The sequence below is a fragment of the Erithacus rubecula genome, assembly GCF_903797595.1.
Source record: "Erithacus rubecula genome assembly, chromosome: 12".
Classification (NCBI taxonomy): domain Eukaryota; kingdom Metazoa; phylum Chordata; class Aves; order Passeriformes; family Muscicapidae; genus Erithacus; species Erithacus rubecula.
In genome coordinates this window covers 20240746-20260415 of record NC_136664.1, presented here as the reverse complement: position 1 = coordinate 20260415, position 19670 = coordinate 20240746, and the positions used below count along the sequence as shown (strand labels likewise).

Genomic DNA, 19670 nt, shown 5'->3' with positions numbered 1-19670 from the left:
AGCCTGGCACTCCTGCCTGCTGGGATAGCACCTATTCTGAGTTCTCAGCCTTCCCAGGAAGACAAGTTGCCCACAGTAACATTCAGCATGACAGTCCTGTTAATAGAAATAAGGAGTCTTTTAGTCACCACCACATGAGCTCCTCAAGACCTTCATATTTACATTTTTTTGTCCAAATGGAATTTTATGCTTTAGGTAAAACAAGTCTTAAGTGAAATGAGAGCTAATCACAAAGCAAGCGAGTCTAATGGTCAGTAGGGTTTTCCTGAATCTGAGACAGATAAAAATCTAGAATCCAAAGTTTCAAAATTTTGGAGGAAAATAGGGCTGGCTACTTTGGATGATGATACTTAGAATAAACCATTCCTTCTGCTTAGTGTTTAAAAGCAACTGACGTCTGAGCTACAGAATACTTGAAATAAATATTATCAGAATTCATACAAATACAACCAGAAGATTTCTTTTGATGGAAACCATTATATTTCTTACTCATTTAATGGAATTATAAAAGTATTTTGTTTGCAATAATATTTCAGAAAGTAAAAAGCCAGTGGCAGTGCTAGGTTTTTTGCAAGGCTTGGGTATCTAAATGCTCATAAACAATGTTGAAAATTGTTTATGAGCATTTGAGCAACAATATCACGTGACTTACCTGGCCATAGTTAATAGTAGAGCTCAGTATAATCAAGCTAATCATTCAGCAAGAGCCCAGGGCTCAGAGGTTCTAATTCTGAACAAAAAGTCCTTGCAAAATACTTGTGTTTCCAAGCAAAAAAATGAACAAACTATGAAATGGGCTCCCATACAGCAATAATATCTATTTTTTTTCTTCTGCTGTAATTAAAGATAGGAAATGGGAATAAGGTTTTGGACTCTATTCACTTTGAATAATTCTTTCAAGCCTAAACAATTATGCTAGATGCTAATTTTAATCAAATTACATGTAATATGTTAATATGAGTGTAAATCCCACATTCCTTGACAAACACCAAGATTATATTAATGTTACATAATTATATTAATGGGGAATATGAGCAGTACAAGCTGCTCACATTTATGACATAAATGTGGTAAATATAAAGTGAAATTCAACTTGGCAAACTAAAATTTAATTTCAGAAAAATAACTCCTGTCCTCTTCAAAGCAGGCAAAAAATCCAGATTTTTAATTACATGAGTTACATGACTCTAAAAAGAATTCATGCAACAAGTTTTAGTGTTGAGTGCTGCAGCTCTTGCTTTTATTTTACTAAAACATATGACTTTAAAAGGACTATGATGATTTTAAAACCTGTGTGGCACAGAACTCATAACATGGGAAGGCTGAATCCATGCTGGTTTTCTGCAATCTGACACTCAGCTGCAAAAGACAAGGACAGGAAAGTGTCACTTGGCACAGAAGCCTGTTGCTCCCTGTCAGAGAAACAGCTGCTGACAGTTACCACAGCCCACACAGCTGGCATTTGTGTTGGGTAAGACAGTACAGCTGATAGTGGCTCAGTATTTGCCATTTAGAAAGGGGCTATTCCCCACCAGCATGAATGTTCTGGGATGTTTTAGAAAGGCTTAGTAGATGGAAGTATTTATGTGACTAAGTGCAAGGCTTATGGACCATTTACATTTAATTTAAGTCATCAAGAGATCATTTGCATCTATGGTAGGGTCTAGACCACATGAGAATTACTCTTCTCCTTTATTAATAAACTGAAATAAACATGACTTACCCAGCTCAGGATGTCACTGATAAAGTCTGAGGCTCCTTTATGGAAGTTGAAGACACAGTGGGACTCCTGACTACAGTTGTCCCTTGTACATAACTGTGCAAGTTCAGCTGCTGTTTCCACTGGATATGCAAAAAGTGCTGCCAATGTTTAATGGAGGACAATCCATGTAAATATACATGTTCCTGTTAAGAAGAAATGCTTTATGTTCAAACTGAAAAATGGTGCAGGAGGAGCTCAGATCTTGTGACATATCTACTGCAAACTCAGTCTTCAGGAAGGTGCTTTGCCCCAGTGCCCCTTGCCTATTTGTTTCACAGTCAAATCTCCCTTGCAGCACTGAAATGCCTCCTAGTCCTTGGATCTACATATTTTAATCACATCCATCTGGTGGGCGAGTATCCGAATGTGTGATTTACCAAATTTTAAGTGGACTGAAAATCTTCCCAGAAATCTATTAAAAAACACTCCAAAAGAAAGTAAAAGCCTGCAGCTTTTCAGTTTCCATAGCTCAGCTACCAGTGCTGCTACAGCACAAGGTGTCTGAGAGCTATGGTCTTCATGTGAGAGAAGCCAAAGATACACGGGCTGTTTCAGACTGCTGCAGTAATCTCTACTGACGTTAAATAAATGCCCTCTACATTAAATCAGTGTTCACATAAATGAAATATTTTGTTACAAATTTTCGTGTTTAAGGCATTGGCATTTGTTTGGAAAACAAATGTTTTTTCAGTTATCTATGGCACCACTAAAGCACAACATCCCATGTTTTCTTGCTAGCAGTGCAGAAGTTTCTCAAACCTGGAGTTATCCAGAAGTGACTGCCTATGTGCATTTTCTTGCCAGGAATACACATATACCTGCATGCACTCATCCTGTCTTCATCCTGTTCTCAGGAATGAAAAAGACCCCCCATGTGCATTAGAGTCTTGCTGAGTCCCTTAATGTCAAAAGGTCTCACACAAGAAGAAAAAGAGGACATGATATGAAAGTACACATTAACAAACATACCTTGAAGAATCTCTTCCTGGTAAGCAAAGTCCTATTCTCCAACTGCCAAACCACATTTACAATAGGACTGCAGGAAACTTGAAAGAAGAGCCTGTACTCCCTGGAGGAGAGCCTCAAAAACCTGCCCATATTTATTATGCACTTTCTACAGTCCTGTGCACCTTGGTAAAGTCCTCTTTAGAATGTGTGTGCTCAGCAAATATTGAGTCTGCAGCAAAAGTCTTCAGGGACAGCAGGGCTTTTTGTAGAGTAAGTCTCAGTCTCTGCCAGCTGATGGTGGTTGCAGTGCATGTGCAGCACTGGGAGTCTGTGAGAGCAGGTTCAATGTTTTGAAGTGTTCTGTGCTGTCATCAGCTTTTTCTTTGCATGTTACTCTCTTTGGCCCCATATTTTTGCAAACAGGTTATTCCACTGTAAGTCAGTAACATCAACTTTGTTGTAATATTGCTGAGACTGAATTCTCCTCTTGGGAAGGATTCCTGATAACTTCAATTGGTGCCTTAATTATAGGAGAACTTCTAATCAAATAAATAATGCCTGATGCATGAAACCCCCACATGATGGCTAAACAACTCAGCACAAGGAGACTCCTCTGTACAGAGATTTGCCAAATTGGATTTTACAGCCATTGAGGTGCACAAACAAATGCAAAGAACATGTAGTGATGGAGGGAACACAAAGCTGCTCATATCAGAGGGAAGTCTGATCTAGTTACTGTGAGAGGAGACAAAACCAGACGTTGTTCCTGGAACATGCTACAAAGTGTTTCTCTCTACAAATTTGTCTGCAATATTTATATTCAGTACAAGCCCAGATTGTGTTTTTTAAGTTCACAATGACAAAGATATTCAGATGCCTGCAAGTGTAAGAGCAATTGCTTTGTTCTTCTGGGAGCCTGCATTAAGTTTGAAGGTTGGCAGAGCCAAAGCAGAAAGCTCTGCCCCGCTGTTTCTTTGGAAATCACTTCTGTTTCAGGAGGCAAGAGAACTGATGCCTTGGAGTGCCTTCCTAAAACAGAGGCTAGACAAAATTCAGAAAATAAAAGCAGTATTTATTGAAGGCCTTCAATAGCACACATTGGGCAGTCAAAAGCCTCTAAGGGGCTACACCCAAGATGGATGATGGTCATGAATTTTTCACACAATTATAAGTTTGGTCCATTTATATACCAGGGGTTAATCCTCCAATTACAGCTTCAGGTAATGAAGTCATTTATTCCAAGGTTGTCCATCCCAATTCACTTGTTTATGTCTCTTGGGGCCTGAGACAATATGGTATCCTTGAGATTCAGGCCTGGAGAGGAATTGCAATGTGTGAATAAAATGGGAGAACAGTAGCTGACAGGCTATGGAGTTTTAGAGTTACACACTAAAGCATCAGAGGACCTGAAAAATATAAAAGCTAAATCCTAAGACATCAGAACTAGAAAGTGTTTACTCACCAAATGCAAAGAAGATGGCCCTACTGAGGGAAGTACTTACCTTCTTTTCTGTTTGGGGCAAAAGACAGAGTCTGCTTTCCTGACCAAAGTATCAGTCACTGATTATCTCATCCAGAATTCTCCTCAGTCTTAGCAGCAGGAAGTCAATGACAGACATATTGCATTTGCTAATACATTTCCTCAAACTGTCCTCCCACATATTTTGTACATTGATAAATAATTTTCTGTTTTCATTTTCTATTCACATTCATGGACAGAGTTGAGTTGGAGTGAACAATCAGGTGGATTCTCCTCTGCCAGGTGCCAGACTCTCAGTTTTGTGTTTCAAATGGCCATTCCTTGAGCTTTTCATGGTATTTCAGAGGTCATATTGGTCACAGGGAATAATAAAGCCATTTATAAGAATGCAGTTTGTTTCCAAAACCATGAGACCATAAACAAAGCTACGCCTCTCCAATTTAATTGCTTTTCTGGAAGAGTATTTATTTTAGACTTCTGTGCTGAACCATTTTGAAGTCTGGATAAAATTAATGATGAAAACTATTCAGTCTTCTTGATATCCTAGGAATAAGGTAAAGTTCTTCACTAGAGTATACCCTGTGATAAATACTGCCCTAGTAATTATGGGTGGGGATTTTCGCACGGTGACTGATGATGCCTTGGAAAAGAGCCATGGCACTGTGCATTCAGAAGCTAAGCTATCTAAATCCTTGCAGGCCTCATTTATGCTTTTGGGAATATAGGACAGGTGTGGCAATTACTAAACCTGGATACTTGAGAATTCACCTCTTATTCCCAGGTGTGGGCCATTAATTCTCGCTCAGACTTGTTAGAACTGAACAAGTTCTCTTTTGAACCAGATTTTATATGTGCACATATACTCACACAATAAATGGCATTTTCCTTTCAATCCATTTATCTATTTTGTTTTTACTCATCTTGAACTCTGCAGCCCTCATACACATGGCAGCAAACCCCCAAAAAGGTCAGTGGCAGTCTGAAGATCCCTGTCATCTTCTGTAGATACAAGACTTGCAGTTTGCATTGTTTAGTACAATTACTCAAGAAGCTTGGGTAAAACTCAAGCCAAGCCTCAGTGAAATTCACAACAAAGGCTATACCAATTTTTATTGGATCAGTAGACATCAGAGCAAAGCCAGAGCACACTCAAACACAAACACATTTGTAAAATCCTTTAAAAACACCCCAAACTGTAAAGGAGTATAGTGTTCATTGTTTTTGTTAGATGATCTTCCAGAAATCCAAACACTTTGGGTTGACACACCTAGAAGCCCCCTCATAGACAAGGCATTCTTCAGGGACATATTTGATATTTTTAAACTCAAATACCTACAAGAAAACTTCTAATTCCATATTCTGATATATCCATAGAAGGTCACAGACAGAAATCTCAGCTGCTTCATTCTCTTCAAAGGGACTTGTGGCTACTGAACACTGATGTATATCTGGTCATCTTTATATACCTGAAATACCTGGGTCATCTCCTAAGCAGTTCTCTGGAATACAGTGGCAAGATGGGATGATATATGCTAAATTTTGTCACGTTTTTGTGACAGTATTTTTATGTGCAAAGGATGGTCACAAAGGTAACAAGATGTCCCTCTACCTTCAAATCCCTCAAGAAGCCATGGCTGCCATGGCACACTTCTCAGGTCAAAGTACCATCTGGTGAAATGGAACACTGGTATTGCAGCTGGCTTGGATGGAAGAACAAATTCCTGACAGCATGACGGCACAGACTGAGTAAGGGTTCCATTCAAATATAAATTTACAATCAACAGTATTTGGTAGCTATGAAAGAGAAGACTCTGCCATGTCACTGCTGAAGAACCCAACCTACTAACCAGAATACACACAAAAAAAAAGTGAAACTTGCAAAAATGGGCACACCTTTATCTGTGCAGTTGGCTGATTCTGAAGGTGCTTGCTAACAGCTTCTGATTTAAAAAATCACCTTCCTGATAACAGCATGAAACAAAAATATGGCAAGTAGGAAATCAAATCTCCAGGCACTGCTATTGCAGACTCAACCTAGATGAAACCAGCTCATCAAGCTGGAAGCACCAAACCTGTCATTCCCCCCAAAGCTGCAGAGGGAAATGTGAACAGCAGTAGCTGGAGAAGCAGGGTGTATAACACCTATAGAAGTGACAGCCTGGGTTTGTTGTGAAAGCATGCACATCATCAATGCACTCCTTTCCTGCTATATGATGTATTATGATGTATGTATCTCATTGATCTATTGGGGTTTTTTTTGCTGTAAGACTCCTGGGTTAGCCTGATTCCTTTCACTATCACCCAATAGTCTGCTGGAGTTGTGGGGAGCACTTGTCTATTATGGTTTTTTTTTTTTTGCCTCCTCCATTTAAGAACCATTGCATTTAGTTTGCCTGTATAATTGAATTAATTGATTTTCAGAACCCAGTATAAGTGACTCTAGGTAGCTAGATAAGCTGGATATTTTGATAACTGCAGATGAAGGGGAGTAGTTCTAGAAGATGCAGAACTAGAAACTGGAAATACTTTGTTACAAGACTTATTAGCTGCATAGAGAGCAAGAACAAAGGCACTCGATTTTTCCTGCAAATGAACTCCAGGCAAATGTGACAATAAAATGGATGTTTGCTATTAGTACAGATTGGTTCCTTTCTTTACTTAGTATTTGCTAGAACAAAAGCACTGTAACTTTCCAAGGCTGGAGTGAGTCAGTGCTAGAATTAGCAGTATGAAATAGTGATCACCACTGCAGAATCTTTCCTTTCTCCTCACCTAGTCAAAAAGGCTACCTCTGACAAATCAGCTATTAACAGATAAGTTTCTGTCCTTTAAACTACAAAATCATAGTGAAAACCCAAACTGTGTGCTTAGAATGTATAAGCTTTTTCAAACAAATAGGCAGAGCTATTCATATTGCTTTTTCTTTCTGTGTTTAATTTTTTTTTAATATAGCCAGAACCCCGAGAAAATAAATTCAGCAATTCTTCTGCTTTCTGAAGCTTTAATAGCCTCAGCTCTGTAAAATTCAGATTTCTAACAATAGGATTTTGGTCTTGGTGCAGGTCAGTCCTGAACACGAAAAGTAATTATTGTAATACCAAAATGCAGGGCTGTTAAGAGAAGGGAGATTTGCAATAATAAGATTATGGAAAACCTCTATTACAGACTTTGTGTTTCTGGGATATTCCTGAATGAATGCCATCTGATGGTGATCATAAGGAATGTAATCATATTGAGAGAATCCTTCCAGTTTTGAGTTAATCTAGGTTTAGATTACCAAGAAAAGGGGTAGCAGTAACCAATAAAAGGTTATATTTTGGTATAATTCACTGCATTTGCCCTTAAATACATCTGAGTGTTCCTCATAGCTTGGAATTATGTGTTTTTACCTAAGGGGCCTATTTATTTCCACCTGTAAACTACATATACAAATATATTTATCCTTCTCTTTTCTAAATCACTGGTGAGAAATTAGTGATTTCTTCTTTAGAATTCAAAGGCATGGCTGTTAGACCAGAGTGAAAAAGTACACAGCAGCATAATGTGTGAAAAGTAAACTTTTAACTAAAATGTGCAAGTCTGAAGTGAAAAAAAAAAAAAAAAAAAAAAAAAAAAAAAAAAAGGAAACAGAGGCAAATAATGTTTATGGAAATAAACAATTTTTTAATGTGTAGGTTGTAGTCCAGGAGCTTGTAGGGTTTTTATTTTAAGACAAAGAAATAATTGCCCATGAAGACAGAGGCAATACGTGTGAACAATGGAATCAGACACAACGGAAACTATTCAAGGGCAACAAAGTAGTTTTTGCTCTGAGTGAAAGGCACCAGGGGATTCTTAACGTTTTTGTGCTAAAGGAACGGGCTGCCTGGGCAGTAAACAGGGACATTCATCCCAACAGGCTCCTCTCCCCTTTATACCTTCTGATTCCTGTTCCTGCAGCATGTTTCCTCAATGGCCTTTCTGCCTCTAAATGGGAATTGCTGTACTTTACTTGAAGACACTCAATATCAGTGTAATTTTTTTTTTTCCAGGACTAAAGTCTTCAAATAATGAGGTGAGGCTGGATAATGCATTTGAAAACAAGACACTATGACAGAAGTCTGTATTTTCCCATGGGTAGCTGGTTGCTAAAGGAACACACGCAGAATCAGAGTGAGAGGGACTCTGTCCCAGCAGGGATCAGGCTGCTTCTGACACCCGACCCCAGAGCTACTGCTCATCTGGCACAACTTGCACATAAGCAGGTAAAGTGTGCGTTTCAATGCCACATCCCAGCTGTTCATGTGTTTCTCTGTTTACTTTTTAGACTGCTTCCATGATATTCTATTTTTATTGTAACAGCAAGGGGGAAAAATCCTGCAAAAACTGAAGTACACTGTGTGATGGTTTCCTTTAACAGGATATAATGCCAAACTAGCACTGGAGTGTCTTACATGCAGGGAATTGTGTGTGAGTCTGAACGTTTAAAATAGTCAGACCCAGTGAGAATAAGTTTGTCTACATTTTATTTTGTTCAGCTGTCTTTGATGAGGATTAATGAATGAATGATCATGAAATGCTCTAAAATCCTACAAAAGCATACTAAAAGCAGACATTTACTTAACTCTTGTGAGCAAAGGATAATATTTAAAGTTTACCTGGAATTTCACTCTAGCTATAGATGGATGAGTCATTGTCACAGAAAATGTAACAGTTTCAATTAGAGAAACTAAAGCAAATACTTGTTGACTGCAAAGGAAAAGAATCTTTGTGGTAAATGAGCTTGTAAAACTGTTTGCCCAGACTAACTCTCAGAATTTTTCTGCAAATATGGTTTATTTTCCCCAGGGCTTTACAAAAACAAAACCCCTCCACAACATCAGCCAGCCATAAAAATGGTAAATATAAATAATTGTATCGATATTACAGAGCTCTGCAACTGTATTTACAAACCTAATTCTTCGCAGGTCTTTTGCAGACATAAAACATTTTCAAGCATGTCTATGTGCTAAACCAGAGTAGCCTTAACTTTTTTTTTCTCTGCATTAAAAAAAAAACCACTTTTCCAACAGCATTGTTTTCACTGCCTGAACACTTGAACTTGTTCCAAACTTGCCTGCCTTATAAACAGAAAATTTTCAGACCTGCCCACTGTAAACACACACCTGTGTATTGAAGTGTACAGTTCCCACTCAGGGAGCTGCAAACACACCTTGCTCACACACAGCTTGAGATGTGAGCACATGTATCTATATATAAAGTATATGCATGTTTGGGCAGAACTAAAGTGATATAAACCAAAGTATCAGCAAAATATTAAGGGCAAAAAGAACTTTTCTCCACATAAAGTGATGCGTTTTGTAACAACAAACATACTAATGAAACAATCTTCCTGTGACACTTAACTCTGTGATCCAGATGCTTCCTAGTCCACCAACATTTAGGATTTCTTTTCTAATAGTAAGTTAGAAACGAAAAATTAACAAGGAATCCATTAAATTTAGAAATTTGCTGTAATTTCTGCTGTCAAGAGAACTGTTGAAACTTTTTTGGGATGTCTTTGGCATTCCTTCCCCTTGATCTCACAACATTCTACGGAGACAAACCACACAGCAGCTAGGACCGAGATGGGAATAAACTGCCAGGTATTAATTAACAGCCTGGGAACAATTAGGATGTGCCAATCAGTACAGAAACACACCACCATCAACTTCGATGCCCGTGGGGCACTGGCCAGCTTCACCAGAATCACAGAACACCCTGAGCTGGAAGGGGCTCATGGAGCCCGGGCTCACGCGAGGATCGAACCCATGACCTGTGCCAGGTACGCGCAGGAACCGCCCGGCCCCGCCCGGCCGGGCACACCGGGACCCAGCCGGGAATCGCTCTCGGTTCTGCCCCTCGGGCTGCTGAGGGTCTCTCGGGCTGCGGGCGGGCCCCGGCTCCACCGGCGCGGGGACGCGGCCGCCTCGCTCCCCGCCAGCCCCGGGCCGGGCCGGGCGGCCTCTCCAGCCGGCCCCTGAGCAAGAGAGGACAGACGGCTCTGGGGTCGGTCCAGAGACACGAGCGCCTTTTCCTGCAGCGCGGCTGCAGCAGCGCAGGGACACCAACCCTGCGAGCGGCCGCGACAAGGCCTCGGCCACGGCTCCGGCCGTGACGGGCTCATGCCGCGACGAACTCCTGTCGTGGCCGCGCTCCGGCCGTGACGAGCTCAGGCCGTGCCCGAGCTCCAGCCGTGCCCAGACTCAGGCTCCGGCCATGACGAGCCTCGGCCGTGCCAAAGCTCTGGCCGTGACGGGCCCTTGTCGTGCCCGGGCTCAGACCGTGCCTCGCCCCGAGGGACGCGCTCTCCCCCCGCCCCGCCGCTGCCCTCAGGCGTTGGCCCCGCCCCGCGCGGGCGCTGATTGGCCGCGCGCGCTGCCAGTCGGCGGCGGTTGCATCACCCGGGGGCGGGGCGGGCTCGCGCGGTGTCGCAACCGGCGCCCGCCGCACGCGCACGGTACCGAGCGCGGCCCCGGCCCCTCCCGCCGCTCGCGCCGCTCAGGTAAGCGCGGGGGGCGCGCGCGGGGCCGGGGGCCGCGGCCTTCCCCGCCCGCCGGGCCCCGCACGGCAGCGCTGATGCAATCGGCGGGCGGCCCCGGCTCCCTCCCCTCCCTCCCCCGGTGAAGTCACGGCTTGGCAGCGCCGGGCACCCCGCGCCCCGCTCGCTCGGGGGAGGAGCGGCGCGGCCTCGGCGGGCGGGCGGCCCGGGCAGGGCGGCGGCGCCGTGGGCCCGCCGGGGAGGGCTGGGCCGGCCGGTGCCCATGGTCGGTGCCGGCCCGGGGGCGGGGGGAGCGGGGCCGGGCCGGGCCGGGGACAGTCGGGGAGCGCGGCCGGGAGCGCCCGCGGTTCTGCCCGGTGCGCGGCTCCCGCCGGGCCGGGCCGGGCTCCTGCCGGGGCTCCAGAGCTCCAGTGGAAGTTTCAAACCAGAAGTTTGGCAGGCAGGGAGCTCCGCGCTGGCCTCAGCGCTGACATCCGGCAGGAAGAGCGCTCGCAGCTCAGTGACAGTGCCGTGCGGAGCCTCTGCGGAAAGTATAAGCCTTTATAATGTGCAAAACTTTCGAATTTAAGGAATTGGTTTGTCGTTAGACATCACAGCTGTCCTTTTAATTCGAATGACAGAGTCTTTTGCTACCTCCTTGCATCCCAATGTTTGGGATTCTGTCTTGTTAAAATGCGTGCTTTATGTCTTCTGATGCAGTCTGTTAAGGATGTCAGAGTGCATTTTTCTTGCAAGATGTGTATTAAAAATGGAGATTCTGAAATAAATGTGGCAAAGTGATGTTGTCAGCTATGGCAAGAAATGGTGGGATTGAGCTGCCTAGTCCCAAAAGTGTTGCTGCCCCGCCTTCAGTAGGTGAGAGTTAGTGCCAGCTCCTGCACACCTGTGTGAACCACGCAGGGTCGGGCCTCCCGTTCTTCAGCAAATGTGTCTCTGGAGTTCTGTGCCACTGTCCTTAGGACAGGGTCATTGGAATCTAGTCAGCTCCTATTAGGATATTCCTCGTCAAATCTAAGAGAAGAAAGGCCAACCTATTGCTGTTCAGATTGGGACCGATTTGGCATTTGACAAGACAGCTTTGTGAATTTGTGCAATAAAGTCATTCTGACTAATGATCAGAATCAGTGTCACACCTCAAGAAAGGAGCAGAGAGAAGCACTTTGTATTTTTTACTACCAAGTTAAAAAAAATGCCAATTTAATTGACAAGACACTTTTTTTTTTTTTCCTGCCAAAGCAAACATTTGGAAGTTTAATGTCTTCATTTTTATTTTTTGTATGTGTGAAAGCAAATGAAGGCCTTCATTGCTTCACTGGTCCCTGAGGAGTACTGTGAGACAGTAAGAAACATCTTTCTGCCTGAGAAGACACCTCTTGAGTTACCAGCTATTATGCTGTAGTGGGTGGCCAGCTGGTTTCCTGGGTGGCCAGTTGGTGGCCCAAGGAGAGAACTAGGCAGTTCTAACTGGCCACTGGAAACAGTACCATGTGTTGGGTGGAACCAGCCTAGGGCTGTTGCTGAGCTGAAGCTCATGAGCAGCTTTATGGGAACAAGATGCTGGGAAACTGGGCTGGCTCTCAGAGGAGTTGCCTCCTGCTGTGCTGTCAGGCACTGGCAGGAGAGCAACCTGTGTGGAGAGGCGTGCAGCAGCTGATTGGTGTTGCAGGGCTCTGAGAAATTGGAGCCCTGTCTGCCTCTCCCAATTGTCATGTCCTTTAGCTCACCTTTCTCGAGAGTCCCCTCTGTATGTCTCATACCTGCTGCCTTTAAATCTTGCAGTATCTGCTGAAGGATGCCCCGTGGCATCTGCTGCTATCTGGGATAGCCTTCTGACAATTGGTAATGAGCATCCAGCCTGCAAATCACCAGGTGGAAAAAGGAGCTTCAAGCCTCAGTTGTTGGCACTCGTGTAACTCTGTGATGCAGTGCAGTTAGTGCTACTTGCTCTGCATATTCTTTGGAGCAGGACAGGAATCCAGGTGTCACCTGTCCCAGCTAAGGGTTCTGATCGTCAGGCCAGATAGCAGCACGTCTCGCTCAAGAAATAGTAATTGAGTAAAAAACAAATCAATTCCAGTGGGAAGGAACTGCGGGAGGTCTGTCTGAGCAGGCACAGCTAGAATTCTTGCTTCAGAATTCTCTCTGCCCAACTAAAATACTCCATTAATATTAGGTTAATGGAACAAATAATTTTTTTATTGAATCATAAGGAAATCTGATAGAAATAAGAAAGAAGTGTTAAATAAGTATTAAATAGTTTTGATAGCATAGAGAGAAGTAGCACATGGAACCTGGTGATAGGAAGAAACTTGTTACGTGTCAGGTGGGGTTCCTTTGGGGGCAGGAGCCACTCCTTCCCCTGTAGTAGCTCATGGAGCACAAAATCAGATTGTGAAAACTGTATGTGTTACATAACTGGCCTGTCCAGGTGAACTTTGCGAGCACTGAAATGTGTCTAAGCACAGAGGGGACAGCAGAGCATTCTGTCTGATTTGGAAAAGGTGTCAAAATCTACTTGTCAGAGACAACCTAAGAGAACTGTATATGCTTTGAGGGCTGCAGGAATCCTGTATTTTAAAATAAAGTGCAGACAAAGCCAGTGTATGCTTTAAGAGAGGCATACACTTACACCTTGACTAAAAATGTCTGTGCAGTGACACATGCACAGCTACAACTGGCCCTGCCAGTCTGGTGCTGGTGCACAGGAACACCTTGTTAGCTGGGTATTCAGTTTAACTGCCCAGCCAAACTGCTTATTAGGTCAGAACCTGACACTGAATCAGGATTTGTCAAAGTTGCTTTAGCAGTTGCTATTGGGAAAATAGTAACACAAAGATGTTAGATTCTGTGTATCTAGATTCAGCTCCACAGATGTCAGAAAGTGTTGATGGTCTCATTCTGCCCTGAAATAGGAAAATGACAAGGTTTCTCGATAGGAAGGGTGTGGGTATACTCACACATCTTCACAAGTGGGAAGACCTCTTGGTGACAGAGAATACTAATTTTGAGTTAACATTCAAGCTAAATTTAGTGGGCTTTTCCATGAATGTTATTGAACCACACTCCGCAGCTGCATCTCATTCTGGCTCCATCATGGAACAAAATATGCAGTTGATCTACGTGGTTGAATTTTAACATTTTAATGATAACCCATCCAAAAGTAAAACAGCAACTCAGACTGCTGAGAAAAACAAACAAGAACATTAGACAGCTGATGAACCTGTGAGTTCAGAATTATTAGTGACACAGGAGCTGGCTTACAAGCCTCTCACACATCCCTCTGTTCATCAGGCAGTGAAGCCATCCATGTGCTGTTATGGATGTGAGACGTGTTCCTGGGCAGTCAGCACTGCCAGTGCTGCTGCAGCTGCTTGCTTTTCCCCAGTCCTCTGGTATGGACACTGTTAGAGGCCCAAGAAAAATTCCACTTGGATTTTTCCCAGGCTGTGAAAAATGTGACATAAAGTGTTTCTCCTGTTACTCGATGAGCTCCTGTCCTACTCTTTCCCTGCAATCCATCCTATAAATATAAGTTAATGTTTTGTAATAAAGTGTCTTCTTTACCCCCCCAAAAACGACTGTGTTGCTATTATTCACCCCTCCTAGCCTGATAGCAACACTCTGGAGCATGTATCACACTGGTGGTGTGATACTGCATGTCTTGTGTGTGACAGTGTAGGCTGCACTGCTGCCACAGTCTGACCTTGGAGTAGCATTGTTTAGTGCCAGTTAAATGCTTTTCTTCAGCATGACAAATCTACACTGATTTGACTGATCAGTAAGTATTTTTCATTGAAGCTGTAGGTAGGTGTTTCAGGAGCTTAGGACCATCCTGTTGTCCTTCCCCTCTTCTCTCCCAGACATTTAGGAAGTTATCCTGTGAGATGAGAAGAGAAGGGGACCAGCTGTTAGCCTTGCCAGTGCCATGCAGCTGTGGTGGAATCCTTCTTGTGCCACCAGTAGGGCCAGGAGCAGGCTGACCTCAGCAGCAGAACATGAGTCAGGTGAGAGGATGTCTTGCTCATCAGGACAGTCTGTCTGCTGGAAAGGAGAGTGGACAATGGCCAGTGCACAAACTACAGCAGGTGACCTTATTTGTGGATGAGTCAGCTGTGATTGCTGTCTTCTGATGGGCGGCAGTCCTGTGTGTACTGATCACCATCACTCCATGTTCCTGTCCCCCTGCTTGGTTCATGCTGCTGCAGGCTCAGCACGCTGCTGTGGTACACTGTCACCCAGACACAGCCTTTCCAATACCTTTCTCCATAGACATCTTTTTGCACTCAGTACTAGTAGACCTTATGACAGTCATCAACTTGAACATCACCTTTAAAACAAATGCTGTAAGATGGTTGAGGAAAGGTGGACAGGCTGAGCACCCTTGCTCCAGAGAAAAGAGATCAGGGAGGAATTTGTCTGCGGATACACCCAGAGAAGTGGTCCGAAGAGGACAAGGATCAAATACCCCTGTTGGTCAAGAGTCAGGCTGTTAATAGGTTTAAGCCACAGAAGGAAAACTCCAGTCTGAAAATGAAGAAAATTGTATAACTGGAGGAAAAGTTAGACAGTGGAACATGTTGCCAAGACAGAGGTTGTGAAACTGGAGATATTTGAGGCTAGGCTAGACACCCATCCATCAGGGATGGCTTTGGAATAATTGAGTGAAGCCAGTGAACAATTCAAACAGCTTGACTAGATGACCCAGTAATAGTCCCATCCAATCCAAATATGTTTGAGGCTTCAGAAATGTAGTTGGCAGCTTGTCCACTTCCAACACAGTTATGATGTGTTATTGCCAGATGTACCATCAGTACTTTATGCTAAAGCCAATGATGTATAAGATTGTAGTTGAAGCCAGCATCTTTAATAGCTTTTTTTTTTCCCTACTAGGTTCACCTTGCTCTTAATCCATGTGAAGATCTGTTGGAAACACCTTCTTGAAAGCCAAGAGTTTTCAGTTTCCTAATAAATTCTGTTGTGTCCAAGAACAGCCTGTCCAAATGAGCAAGACATCCCAGCAGAACAGCACCACAGATGCGAGCGGAGTAAGTGTGATTCACACCCAAGCACACTCCAGTGGTTTGCAGCAGGTTCCCCAGCTGGTGCCAGTTAGTCCTGGTGGTGGAGGCAAAGCTGTGCCTCCGAGCAAACAGGGAAAGAAAAATTCCTTTGTGGATAGAAACAGTGATGAGTATCGTCAGCGCAGAGAGCGAAACAACATGGCAGTGAAAAAGAGCCGCTTAAAAAGCAAGCAGAAAGCGCAAGACACACTGCAAAGGGTCAACCAGCTTAAAGAAGAAAATGAACGTTTAGAAGCAAAAATTAAACTCCTGACCAAGGAGCTGAGTGTACTGAAAGACTTGTTCCTTGAGCATGCTCACAATTTTGCAGATAACGTGCAACCTGTTGGCACTGAGACCACCACAACAAATCCAGAAAGCAGTGGACAGTAGACACCTGCGACCTTATGAAACAGACTCTTGAGGTGCAGCTTGTCTGCAGTGCCCATGCAGTAACCAAGCAAAAACTGTACCTTCTGTCATTGTTTTGTGGAGATTTTCTTCTTTAAGATTTAACACTGAAGATTTGTAACAATTAAACCAGAAACTGGTTAAGGTATTTGTTTTAAATATTTTTCTCCTCAAAGATTTATGCAGATCTGAACTCATAGCCAACAAGGAATGTAATATTTAGGAGTTAACATTTTCACAGGAATATTCACTTACCATTTTAGACTTTGCATAATGGGAGGAATCCAGCAGGATGGCTCACTGTAGTATCAGAAACTTGTAATTGGATAGAATATCTTTTAAATACCTGTTAGTGTGTTTTAGCCCTTGGTTTTCTCCATTACATATTACAAACTGCAAAGGCTGCGGAGAATTTTTGCTTTTTGATCTGTAGAACAAATCCTAGGACCACGTAGGTCCCTCCTGCCCAGGTATAGTTAATGGGGAGGTTGTAGTAATAGTGAGCTGGGATGCTTACCAATGTTCACCAGAAAAATAACAATATGCTCTGATATGTACAGGCAGTTGGCCTCCAAATGGCACGGGAAGCATCATGTACAAGAGGCAAAGCAGCACACTGACAAAGCTTTTTATTTAAGCTTGTATTCATATTGCTCACATAGTGACTGGGGCCTTATGAGAACAAGAGTTTGTTTCCAGAAAGTTTTGAAATGCTACCAAAACCTGTGCCCTGCAAAATTGTGTTCTTGCTGGGAAGGAGGTGTTGGGGAGAACAAGAAGTGCAGCTTGGCTTAGCAGTGAAAGGGGCAGGACAGCAGGTGTTCACCTGGGATGTATGGATCACTGCTGGCTGACACAAATATTACAGAAATTCACAGTGATTTTAAAAATAAATGGCCCTAGTATGAAAAATGGATTTGGTGGAATTTCTGCAGCCATCATACAGCTGTGTGAAGGAGTATCTTGAGTCGTGTTTTATTTCCATAGAAATTTTTCTGTAGCAACTTTTCTATTGCTACTGCTTAGTCCTTGCCATGAACCATAATGCAGTGCTATGTGCTATACTGAGGATTTAAACAAAGTAAAGCAGGAACTTTGATGTAACTTTAATTTATTTTCATTTTAAAATATTTCCTTGATGGTATGGTTATTTTACATTTAACCTGTGTGTCTGTCTTGTAGATTACTACACTGTCTTAATTTCCCTCTTACACTACCTTTGTCCATAGATTATTTTGGAGGATGCTTGTTTGCTTTGTATTTGTACTTAGGAAAAAACTTGGATGTTATCTCTATGAAGATATTGTTAGAGAATGAAACCTTGAAAAGTTCCTTTTTGAATTTAAACTTTTAATACATTTGGCTAACTTTAATGGATTGTTTTGGATTGTGTTAGACTTTTTACAGATATGTTTTTTCATTCTAACTGCATCTGAAGTTGGTAGGGTTGAAATACCAGAAGCTAATAAAAATGTTTTGCTTGTAGTGGCCTCGTTTTTCCTGTCCCTTTTGTATTTCCCTCAAGTGCAGAGTTGCCCAACTCACACAGCTATCTTGGAGACATCAGTGCAATAGTCTTTGTTCCACTCTTTCACTCAGGTTTCTGCTCCACGGAAGCAATCAGAAACTCATTATAGTTTTGTCTAAATGTCTGATTTAACAAAAAAGAAAAAAAAATAAGACTGCAAATGTATTGCAGTTAGAGGGGAGGGGAGAGGAGCAGAACACCAAAACTTACAAGGAAAAAGATGGCCTGAAGGCATGGCATTAGTTAAGTGCACCTCCTGTGGTGAACAGGGCAGCGCTGATCTCCTCCCTGGCTGACCTGTGCTCTGGCATCCCGGCCCTGCTCTCCTGCTTTGCCAGGCTGCTGTGGGGCCCTCTCTGCCAGTCTCAACAGAGGCTGCAAGTCCTGGCTGTTAGTTTGTGATTTTGGTGAAAAAGATTTCTTACATCTCCCGTTGAGTGGGGGTGATCCTCTTCCCGAAGCTCTGAAGGGTGACTTTTGCACCTGCTGCTCCTGACAGCTGTGATCCCATTTCCTTCATGTTTAAAAGTCATTTGTTTGGAAAATGAAATTCCTGGTTTTCTGCACTGGTTTTCTTTACTGATATTGTGATTTAAGCCCAACTGGAAAATAAACCCCAGGCAGCCACTCCCGTCCCCCACCCGCTCAGGTGAGAGACCAAATGCAGATTATGGGTTGAGATAACAATTCGGTGTTACTGTAACAATTCAGTTTAACGGGGCCAGCTGAGGAAGCGGTGACAGCAGCAGCGCCGGTGCCAGCGCCGGTGACAGAGGTGAAGCCGCTCCGAGAGATCCCTGACCTTGGGAACAGTGGGACAGAGATCCCTGACCTTGGGGACAGCGATCCAGGCCTTGGCTGACAACAGGACAATGATCCCTGACCTTGGGGACAGCGATCTGTTCCTTGGGGACAGTGATCCCTGGCCTTGGTGACACCAGGACAACAATCCTTGGCCTTGGCTGACAGTGGAACAAGGACCCCTGTCCTCGGCTGGTGCTGGGACAATGATCCTTGTCCTTGGCTGGCAGCAGGACAAGGCTGGGAGGAGCAAGGGGCTCTGTGCACCTCACTGCCCTGATTGTAACGAATCAGTGTTTTAGCCGTGCCTCAGTGAGAGGCTGCTTAAAGCAAGGGGTCAGTTTATTCCAGTCCCACCTGCCAAAGCAGCTCCGAGCAGCAAAGGCCATTTCCCCAGGGTGAAGCAGCCCAGGCTGTGTGACAGCAAAGTCCCTCCATCTCAGCCTCTGCTGCAAGGCACAGGAAGTTTCACTTCTATAGAAGTTAAGATTTTCCTTTTGACACATTATTGACTCCAGTCTGTGACAGAATGCAGTGGCTGTCAGTACACACAGTTCAGCAGGAAAGCTGGTTCCATTTTCTCCCAGTACCGCTAAGGGAAGCACTGGGAGCTGCACTCCTTGAACCACTCCCGCAGCTGCAGCACCGTAATTGGCAGGTAAATTCGGAGTGCACCCAACCCCAAGGAGCTGAAACAATTTGCTGAAGCAATTTACATTTTCATTTCAGAAGTGCTCAGACCTTTCTAAACACAGAAATTTGCTCAGTCTAAGATACATTCTGTTACTTTGGTGCCAACTATGTTCAAGTCTGTTTCTGCCAAGGGGAAAAGGCATTTGGGAAAACATGACAGTATAAAATATCTTGCTGTAGTCAAAAAGAAAATTTGCCATAACCTGTACTTAACACACTTTAAATTATTAAACATCACTTTTTAAAGTATAAAATATCACTTTGCCTTTCAAAAAAAGGTTTATTCTCTCCTCCCCTGTCCAGTTTAGGAAAAAAGGTCTAATTCACATTTTGCTTAAGTGGATAAAAATGACCATAATTACAGAACAACCTTGTGGAATGAAGGATGCAGTTCTTGCAGCTGAAGGAGCGGGAGCGGGTGCGCATGCAGCGCCGGGCGGGGCACACCCCGCTGAACCGGCTCTGCC

The 19670-nt window shown here is 43.6% G+C and overlaps 1 protein-coding gene across 3 annotated transcripts; it reads left to right on the top strand.

Annotated features, from left to right (window-relative positions):
- The first annotated feature begins 10596 nt into the window (after nt 1-10596).
- On the top strand, nt 10597-17666 carry CEBPG (CCAAT enhancer binding protein gamma). Of its 3 annotated transcripts, none has more exons than XM_079316206.1 (2): nt 10597-10713; nt 15601-17666. In XM_079316206.1, exon 2 carries the CDS (start codon nt 15711-15713, stop codon nt 16161-16163), a length of 453 nt encoding a protein of 150 aa, XP_079172332.1. In that variant the 5' UTR covers nt 10597-10713; nt 15601-15710; the 3' UTR covers nt 16164-17666. The 3 variants fall into 3 exon arrangements, with proteins under 3 accessions (XP_079172332.1, XP_079172334.1, XP_079172333.1); XM_079316208.1 differs by lacking the exon at nt 10597-10713 and adding an exon at nt 11084-11240; XM_079316207.1 differs by lacking the exon at nt 10597-10713 and adding an exon at nt 14640-14795.
- Nucleotides 17667-19670: the final 2004 nt, after the last annotated feature.